The following is a 10,889-nucleotide window of genomic DNA, read 5'->3' on the forward strand; positions in this document are numbered from 1 at the left end:
CATTTGGCAATTACTAATTACTGGAATTTGAGAGCTGAGCAAGAAACCACAAGACACTCCTCAACCTCTGCACGGGTACTCCAATTAAAGCAGCAGCAAGCGATCCATGTCAGTTTGGTTCACCATCGTATGACTGAGTTGAGAAAATCCTGATCTGATTCGGATCTTTTTCATCTGCTGGAATTGCAATAGCTGCATTAACTCGCTGGTAATTTGGACAAAGAAGATAAATGTGTCACGGGCAGTGTTGGTTACTGAGATTATATGTAAAGAAGAGAGAGGCAAATGACGAAATGCCTCATTTGAATTAGAATCTTAGTGCGTTGTAATATAACCGAGATTTTAAACTTGGATTGCATTGCTAATATGGAATTCATAATTGTTTTCGACCACCTGAGACAGCGAACCTTACCATACGACTGGGAACGATACACCATTGAACGAGACCATTTGCAGACCATTTACCCGGAAATGGTTCTCTTGTACTGTTTGCTGGATGCAAGTTACTAGGATACATGCTCCCAATATAAAACAAACAAACAAACAAACAGAATAGAAAGAATGTGTTGAGTCGGTGATTCTCGTGGAAAAAGTTTACACGTGCAGGCAATATTCGGGTTCAGGTCAAAATTCCCATTTATGAAACATTCGGCATAACCCGTTTACATGCATGAGCAGACAGTTGCTCCTGTTATACATGGACATTAGTTGCGTTATCAAAATAAAAGGGATATTTCTACAGTTTCGGATCAAGTGCAATTGTTTCGCTTCTTCGGCGTAATGTCCCGTCTGGTGAGATGTCCTAATTCTCTCAAGAGGAGCTTATGAAATGTTGTTGCGAGAGGTTTGTTTACGGAAAATGGACACTCAGAGTTGTTACGATTGCTTGTAAACAGGGGTCACCAACTCTGGTCCTCGAGGGCACCGATCCAACATGTTTTGGATGTTTCTCTCTTCTAACACGCCAGATTCATATTATCAGCTCTGCAGAAGCTTGACAACGATCCTGATCATTTGAATCAGGTGCGTTAGAGGAGAGAAACATCCAAAACATGCTGGATTAGGTACCCTTGAGGACCGGAGTTGGTGACCTCTAAAGACATCTCTCTCCCCTAATCGGGCGGGATCGAACATTTGGTGTTAGTATTGTGTCGTGTGTACGTGCGAACATTTCTATGAACACACACTCGCAGAGGATACAATGCCAGAACATGGCGACAATATAGAAACAAAAATTAATATAAAAACAACAAACCGGGGATTCATGCACAACACGTCACAAATCAAAAAGGAGTGTAGACATCATAAACACAAAACAATAAATACTGCGCAATATTGGCACTTATTTTCCTTGTATATTTGTTCCTTTCCCTCTTTTTCAAGCACACAAAAAAACTTCATATCAGCAATAAATCCTTGCCCAATGACAAAATAATGTTAATTAAATCCGAAACATAAAAGTCATACATAAAGAAAAGAATACGACTTAATTCAAATTGTGGAACGTCATTAAATCTTATTGACAACCAACTTCTTTTATCAGTCCAAAATCCTTGTGAAATAGGGCAAAGAAAGTTTCAAGTTTCTTCATCATTTCAGTTATTTATCTCAAACTTTTGAAATTCTGCCACAGGATATATCTTGTTTATGATTTTAAAATGTGTTTGTTTGACTTTAGGCAACAAGTTTCAGATCGTGTATGCTTCTGACGGATAGAACGTTTTTTAATGACGATGTGCGCCGTATGTTGCTCGCTAGTTCATTGCCTGCGTCGAACGGCCATTTCTCATGCAACAATAACAAATTGTCTGTGTGCATGGAGCAGCGGCCTTACGGCTCTATAGCTAAATTGTTTTGTGGTTAAAAAGACTTGTTGTCCCCTCAGGAGCAAGTTCCGATACAAAAGCGAGTGGTCCTGTACTTCCTTTACCTCCTTCCAACGTTCCCGGGCGGGGTCAAATGACTACTGGAAATGTAGAGGGAAAAAAAGTGTTTCCCTTACACTTCTTGGAAATACTTGCATTTCAACAAGTCTCAAAAAACACCTCAGTTTTGCAATATTTTAGTTTTTTAAAATTTCTTTCTATTTCGGTGTTTTCATTACCAGTTTGCTTTTGCACAGCTTACATTTTGCGCAATTCTGAGGGTGTTGGAAACACACCAATGGTGATCAATTGGAATATCCCTTTTGAACCCACGATGCACGGACAACGTCATTGCGCAAATATGTTATTTCTGCTTTGAACATTTTACCGTCAATAAAAGACAGTAATTCATGTCACTCACCACACTAAAAAGTTGGTTTCCTCCTTGTTGCAAAAGTGCGGTGTGGTTCTTTCGTCATGTTTGTTTACCTCTGCTTGAGTATTTTCGGTGGCTTGCGCGCATGAAGCACGGATGTATATATATATGTGTGTATATACTGTATAATATACACACACTGGCATTTTGGCCTCGGAGACAGGAAATAACATGAAAATGTTATTCAGGTTAGGCTCGTTGAACGATGCCGTGCATATAAGTAGTTCCTGTACTCAAACGATCAAGATTCTTTGCCAATAGAGCATGCGCAGAAGGCAAACCAATGCCTCCTTCAATCGAGGCATTCCGAATGCGTTTATATGAACAAGAATTCAGGTTACGGGGGTCATATTCAGCTTTTAAAAAATCCGAATAAAAGGATATTTGTGTTTTTGCATGTGTTTACATGGCCTTTCAAAACTCAAATACTGCCAATATTTGGGATTTGAAAGGGTTATTGTGTAACACTTTATAGTGTCCTCCTAGCGGCAAAGAACCACTGAATTTAAATATTCAAACTGCATAACTTTTAACTTCAATGCAGTTTACATTTAATCTTTTGCAACTGTTTGTTTTCAAACAAATGTTCAGGTTCAATTAACTTATGTGCAAAACAATTTGATTGAATCATTTAAGTACAGTTTTTCTTCTTCTACACTGTGTTCGTGTTCGAACTGTCAATGTTACAGTGACTCAGATCGCTTTTTAGGACTGAACACTTAGGCCTACGCTACTGTATTTTACAGTAATGTCTTTCACGATGGTAGTAGATGGAGAGACAAATATTTGTTGCATGTGTTACGTGGCGTAAACATTTTCAAAACCACTGGATTAAGTTAATCTGGTAGAAAGTCGATGACTTGGCATTTCACACAGGCCAAGCAGGTGATTAAGGGGGGCAGAAGGTGGCCAGTCTCGCTAGTGGCTTCCGGCCACTAGTGCTGAATTGAAAGCTTTGTGTGGCCCGCACAGACTATTACAGTGCACAAGTTTCTCTTGGGTGGACCTGTGGATAATGAGGGGCACTAATATTCCTACCAATTTAACAGTAGATGCTTGCTTTGCATTGACAACTACAGTTTGTGGATTGAATCCATTACAATCCATAAAAGTGTTTTCCCCAGAATTATGACTTTGACAAGACTTTTTACCATTTGCTCAGTACATCAGACCTTTACATTCTTCCCCAGTTTATTCATCAAGCACATATTTGTATGGCCGCTAATATTATTTCCTGGCTAAGCAGATGTGGGCCTATCAGCCAGATGTTGTTCATTACAGCAACCCGTTAGCGGAGTGTATTATGTCTTTCCAAAATAATGAATGTGGTTGACGAGGAGCATGTTGATGCAAAGCAGCCACTCAACCAAATGGCCCACCCGTGTTGGTCAAACACAGTATGGATCAAATCATGTATTGCTTACAGCTGCAGCTATCAATCTACTGATTGTCTCATCAATTAATCGAGTTGATTTCGCCATCCTCATGTTCCACACCGGGCGCGTTTGTGTCTTTAAAATATAGGGCAGGTGTCACTAACCTTTGTGAAAATGAAAGCTACTTTTGGTTACTGATTAATACTGAAGTCCTGAAATAACACAGTTACCCAAATTACTTTTAATGATTGTATTAATAATGAGGGATAGTATTAATAATGAATGCTATTCATTAATATGAAGACACTGACCATGTTAATGATATTTCAGTTAGAAAACAAATGTAAACGTGAAACATTTTATTTCTATATATTTCTGCTAGTGTATACGCGCCCTTCTACAACATTTCAAGAGAATCACGTCACATCACTGGTGAGTTGTTTTTAGAACTGGCCCACAGGCTATTCGTGTGGTCCTCGGGTGCTACTTGGTGCCCGTTGAGGCTGGGTTAAAAAAAAATCGAATAATAGATATCTAATTGGGGGTTGGGGGGGTTGGCGTTTCCAGCAAATTCGACATGTTGAGTCGGGCGTCGGGGCATTTGATCACTGTGATTAGCTGTTAGCTAGCGAATCAGCCCACGGGGAAGTGAGAAAGTGACAAATGCGGATAAACAGTACTGATGGAAAGCCTGGACTTTTTTTTTGTGTGTGCTCATTTTGCGCATCGTCACCTTGCTGTATCCGCCGCATTTGAGCGTACAATGTCGGTCTGGACAGAAGATCGTGAAGATGACTCCGTCTCTTTGGTTCAAGAGAGACCGGCATTGTATGATATTACCGTTAAAGGGTATGCCGACAAAGTTATGAAAGCCAAACTATGGAATTACATGGGGACGCGACTGGATATAGCAGTTAGGATTTAGTTTAATTTACGATACTGTGCAAAAATTCCGGAGGGTTTCAGTCATGTGGGAGGACATTGTGAGAGAAAAAGTAACCGGTATGCAATGTATGCGTTTTTATATTCCGCCTTCGTAAAGAGGTTTCCGGTTGCCTTAAGGAATATTGTCTACAGCCGCCGATGGTATGGAGGGAAATTACTTCTCGCGCATGCGCTAAAGTTACATAATAGTTTGGGTCGGTGCGCAGTGTATTTACGCCATTTTTCTACGCAACGTGCCGACCTCCGGCCCGACGCCACAGGTAGTAGGTGTCGATGACATTTGGCCGACGTCAGATTGGTGTATCTAGGCCATGAGATCCACTTGGAAAGATTCTACCGTCCCACTGAGAACGCTGACATGTTTTTTCGGTGATATTGCTTTTGCTATTTTTATATCAGTCTTACCCGCTGTATCGTCCTCTTTTGATAGCTTAAAATGTGATTAGTCATTTTCATCTTTTAAGCTTCATGAGGACTTTAAAGCTGCTATTTAGCTATGAAATGGTTTCCTCAAAATGCACTCGCGAGTGGGGAGCACCTCCAGGAGTATTCACGATCTGACTGGAAATGAGCAGTGCATCGTCTCAACTACCGCAATGTGCGCATTCGGCCTTGCTCGCCTACGCTCGGCTTCACTCGGCTACCCGTTTTCAAGGTACGTTCGGTTTAGCTTGCTTTGCTTAGGTGTTCAAACTACAAAAATGAGTTCAAACTCCGAGGCATTTTTTACTCCGATTTTTTGTTTGAAGTCCGATTTGTACGAATTCCGAGACGTTCAAACTCCGAGGTTCCACTGTATTGTATAAAAAAGGAATATTTCGGAAACTGCAGAAAATTTAAACTTTATACTTTTGTCAGTGCTTCATCATAGCGTCCCATCGTCGAATGATAACAAATGAGCAAATTTCAGCAGTGTACCGAACTACCCAGAAGTGTAAACATCAACTCATCTTAGTGTACACTTTCAAACTGAATTGCATTTAAGGTCACAGAGGTTTAAATTATTTATGCAGATATCTAATCCAATCACATGACAGGGAGTGCAAGTGAAGAAGGCACACAGGAAGTCATAAGAAACATGTCGATAGCAGATGGGTACTTTACAAATAATGTGTTGTGAAGGATGCGAGACAGCGGGAAGTCGATCAGTGTATGTCAACTATGAGCACTTAAAAACACTGCCGCCTTTTTTTCTTTTTTTTTTAATTGTCTAATTAATGTGTCAACTACATAATTTACTTTTTTCATTTACATACTTTAAAAAAATTAATGCCATTTACTTCAATATTTACTTATATTATTAACTCATTCACTCCCTCCCAGCCATTTTCACTGAAGCAAAACCCTTCGCTCCCGGCTGTTTTACTGGATTTTGACTGATTTTGCAATGCCCACAGAATATTTTGTTATATTGCTATAAAAACATGGATCCTACCAAAAGATTAGTCTCGTCTTTCATCAGGAAAAAAAAATATATTTCTATCTGGTAACGTTTTGCAGCAATTAGCATTAAAATATAGCTAAGTTTCATTATTATTCACAAATGTGTTTAAAACAGTGAGGAAAGAGAGCTTTTTGCAACATGGCCCTGGTTGATCTCTTGTACTCTGCTGCCAGCTGCCGGCCGTTTTTGAAATAACTACCATTGCTTCAACCATTCTCTTCAGTTCAGAGGCTGCATCAAAGCCTTCTGCAAGCTCTAGCATAAAAAACAAACAAACTTATAAATACGTCTTTGGGAGCATGGTAATATACAAAATAGAATTATATGTTTTTGGGAGCAAATGAGTTAATTTACTGTACTAATTCTGCTGGCTTTATTTCTTCCTTTTCTTTAGATAATATGAATTTGCATTGCGTTGTTTATTAAATTTTTAGATTATTATTAAATGTACAAGAATTCACATTTTCCAAAGTGTCCCATAGAAATGAATGCAACAGGAGGGCTACCCCAAAAAATTATTGTGACGGTTTATGTCGATTTATTTTTGCCGACTCAGCAGTATTATTCTGCTTAATGCAACACTAGCATCTAAACAGAAATAGCAATAGAAATTTAAATTATGCTAGACTGGTACCCGGACAAAAAAGTCCTGGGAGCCTTTACTGAATCAATCTGCTTGGTAGGAACAAGGCTTGCGGCTTCATACAGTATTTCAGACAGACACAATGGGGTGCTATCTACTGTAGCTGTTCCTAATGAAGTGCACTTATTGATCTGTTTTCTGTCTTGGTCCTCCAGTGATCCTGTTCTGCATGGCGGCGCTCATCTTCCCCATAGGCTTCTACATAAACGAGGTAGGAGGCCAACCGTACAAGCTGCCCAACAACACGGTGGTGGGCTCCTCCTATGTGCTCTTCGTCCTCTCCATCTTCTTCACGATAGTCGGACTGCTGTTTGCCGGCAAAGTTTGCCTTCCGGGCTGAAGTCTGGACCGTGCCTGCTGCTGGACAAACAAAATGACTTGACGGGATTTACAGGACACGCAGTGACAGAAAATCTAAGGACGACAAACTCTGGCCAAGATTTTCTGGGACCTGTTGGAAGTATTGAACTACAAAAAAGATGACCGTGAATGCGTCAAAGTGGCGAAGAAGAGTGTTGGGGAGGCGGGCATCTTGCCACTGTTTATTTCATACAGGGCGTCTCTGTGGTCCTACTGGGAAAGGTGCTGTTGTCATGGCAACTGCAGTGATAACGCCAGCGCGCAGTTTTTGAGGAACACTGAAGCCCTTGACGCTCCCCTCGCTCCCCCATCCCGTTTGGGTCACGCCGGCCTGGCACACATCCGCACCGTCACTGATGTTCTCATGTTGCTACTTTTTGGGCCTTGTTACTATTTTCAGTGTTCTTTTTTTTTTTTCATTTTCGTTGTACATTTTTATTGTGTTCGCCTTTCCCCAGAAGTATTTTGAGTATGAATGAGGAGGTGCTGGCTGTCGACCTGGATTGTGACTCGCCCGTCACATCATGACCCCCCCCCCCCACCCCCCAAGAGGAAAGCGCGTGGGTGGCGGAGGTGAGGGCACATACAGATGAAGAGAATGCCACCGACTGCAATAGTTTACATTCACTATCCCAATGGTTCTCAAACTTAAATGCAAATATATTGAACTTAAATTCCCTTTAAAGTGAAAAGAAATACAGTTGTGCTAGATGCGAGTGACTTGACTTACAAATTTGACATAGGCGCCTTTATTTCTCCTTTGGTTTGACTTGCAAGCGCAGAATTGAGATATGAACGCTACATGGTTGCAGTGTCTTAACTCACTTTTCAATAGGCAGCAGTTTGGCAGATAGTGAACTTTAAATTAAAAGAGAGAGAGAAGCTTCAAGCTCTTTATTGCCACCCCCAGTTTATGTTTGCTGTCAAATTAAGCGTAAAATTATTTTTTCACTTTGTGATTTTGAAACTCCCTTAATAAAAGCCCTGCTAGGTTAATGCTAACATACAATGGAAAATGCCATTGAGATGCTAATGATTAACAAAGATAATTGCAGCTTTGAAAACTTTAAGCAATGACTGTTTGACCACCAGCTGTGAGCAACACACGTAGACAGACAATGTAACTACTATAAATATAAATATTCACAGGTATATATTCTTTATCCTCTATGAAAAAACTAATATTTCAGCATCTTAACGAGTCACTAACGGAGTTGTGAAACTATTATTCGTTTACTCTGCATGACTGTAAACTTACCGCCGGTCCTCAAGATGGGCAGCACAATTAATTGAATTGCAGCATTAACTCATAATGCAGAAACAGTTTCGTTCTTCACGTTCTATTAAATTATTTTGTTACTCTTATGTTTTAGTGCAATATTATAGAAATAAATAAAAATAAAAATTTGCTTATTAAAAACACATCACAAAAAATGTGTGTATTTTAGGAAGGCTGTAATGGATTAATGGCATTTTCATTCAATGGTGAGACATGAGTGTTTTGAGTTACGAGCAAGGTCACGGAACATACTCGTATGTTAGTGCTCAGTCTTTGGGGGCTTTTAAACAATTAGCTTCAAATGTGTGTAATGTGTCGAGAAACAATTTTCACTTTAAAAGGAATTTAAATGCAAACATATTGAATTGAAAAGTGGAATGGAACAGAACTGCATGGACGAGTATTTGAATATAGACTGTGAATTGATATCCGCCTCTTCTATTTGTTTGCACTCTTGTGTTGTGCAAAGTGCAGCCACAAGGACGTGCAGATAAGTGTGCTGCTTCAGAGCTGTTGGAAGGGACTTGCGCTACTAAATATAGCGCCCTGTATTGACTCCTTTAGACAAAAAAGCTGCGGTTGCATAAGGTGATAAATTGGCTTATGTGGATGTTGACAATCGGTGGTATTCTCCTTTAAGGTCGGCATAAGAAGCCAGCGAGCCGTGGGTGTCTTTTTGTCCTTTTTTGATAGCCGTGGGTGTCTTTTTGTCCTTTTTTGATATGACGACCAAGGCACAGGGACTGCGGGTCGGGTCCATTCATGGGGCTGCGCCTCAGTGTGCTGCTCTTGAGCTTTGAGAATGGAACACTCACACACACTCACACACACTTGCATGTTACACAAAGAGGTGTTATCAAGTAGAAATACACCTATTGCGAGGACACTCAGCCCAAAGGTGAGGTTATCAATTAGAGACAGGATACAAAATATGAATAGGAATCGTTTTGGCGAAGAGGAGAAGGCAAAATCATCCGTAATACTGCTTGGGAAGCTAAGTTTAAATAGCTTAAACGACTTTATGAGCTTTGGCGTTGCTGTTTTGCGTTAGGGACAACTTTTTAATGACAATGTCTGAACAAAGGCATAATTTAACTTGGAAAAAAAAACAGTCCAATTCTTCCCTATTTTCTAAAATTAGTCAGTTTTAAAGGGGCTGTCCTGTGTCACCCAGTGGGGCTAATGCAGGAGCACTGCATCACTATGACGAACAGGGCGGAGCTAAGGGATTTTAGCGAGATGAGCTAAAATGTAACAAAAAGACAGAATCCATGAAGACAATAAATATTGACTGTATATTTGTCAATTAGTGTGCAAATCTTTTTTGTTTTTTGTGGTCACAATAAAATGCTCTCACCAACACCACTCACACACAATGAAACACTCATAGCACATAATTGAAATTATTTAGAGCATCAGACTAAAATACGCTTTTATCATATACCGAAATGCTCTCATACTAAAAGATGTGCTTCAGTAGTGCAATGAGAGAGTTGTGAATTATGAGCACATTTCAGTATGATGTGTGAAAGGATTTCAGTTGGGTGTGAATATGTCATATACAAGTAACACACTGATACACACAGCTGTTATTCGCACAACAGAATTTTTTTTTTTTATTCTCTCACACTCAACTAAAATCCTTTCACACGTCATACTGAAATATATTCATAGGATAAACTGAAATGTGCTATTTTACATTATGAGCATGTTATGATGCAAGGAAAGCATTTCAGTTCGTGAGTGGGATCAAGGTATGAGAGCGTTTTAGTTGTGTACGTGTGTGAGAGCTAATTATGCCACAGATCGGCCCATCATACTAGAGATGCAACTATTTATATACTTGTACAATAGATTTCAAAAGTTAACTTTTCACAGCATGTCCTCTTTGAGGTTGATTACACACCTGTTAACTAACGGGCCACTATTTGGGGAAATACGGTAACCTTTCGCAAATTTCACACCAAGGAGCCACATCCAGCGTTGAGTTTGTTACTGTACACATTTCCATATAAAGTGGGAACCACCTTCTGAGTAAGTGTGTGTGTGTGTGTGTGTGTGTGTGTGTGTGTGTGTGACAACAATCACAAAGCTCAATCACCAAGTCTTAAGACTATATAAGTTGAGTTGCGTTGTATTGGTTCCCCTCCTTACTTACGTAAGTTCTCTTTCTCTGTTGTTTCAGTATTGTGCCATGGCCTGTTTTTGTTTGATAAGGATGTACAGACACAAAGGCAGGATTTTCTGTATTAGGAAGGACTGTGCATTCAACAGTATAGCTAACAGAAATAATTGCACCACAAATGTGTTTAAAAAAAAAACTTCAAAAAAATAGAAAATAACTTCTTACCTCATTGTTTGTATTATTTTTCAAATGGTGGCAAAGTGTGCCCTCTTAATTTGTCTCTTGCCTTGATCGGATGTCTTCACATTAAAGCCTATGGTCATAGGAAATTATTTATCACTGAATAAAAAGAGGAAACTGGCTGTGTGTGACTGACTGGCAAACTGTGTGAGTCATTGGTCTTGCTGAGAGAAAGT

General features: G+C 39.8%; 1 protein-coding gene across 1 annotated transcript in view; it reads left to right on the forward strand.

The window, feature by feature from the left end:
* Positions 1-10,835, forward strand: part of mosmoa (modulator of smoothened a) — a 32,081-nt gene extending 21,246 nt beyond the window's left edge. Inside the window, exon 3 of the mRNA XM_086093426.1 lies at positions 6,865-10,835. Within this exon, the coding sequence (XP_085949552.1) occupies positions 6,865-7,049 (185 nt within the window). The 3' untranslated portion in view covers positions 7,050-10,835. The remainder of the gene's footprint in view (positions 1-6,864) is intronic.
* Positions 10,836-10,889: the final 54 nt, after the last annotated feature.

Source organism: Leptonotus elevatus, chromosome 1 (assembly GCF_054856555.1).
Source record: "Leptonotus elevatus isolate MCC_2025b chromosome 1, RoL_Lele_1.0, whole genome shotgun sequence".
Classification (NCBI taxonomy): domain Eukaryota; kingdom Metazoa; phylum Chordata; class Actinopteri; order Syngnathiformes; family Syngnathidae; genus Leptonotus; species Leptonotus elevatus.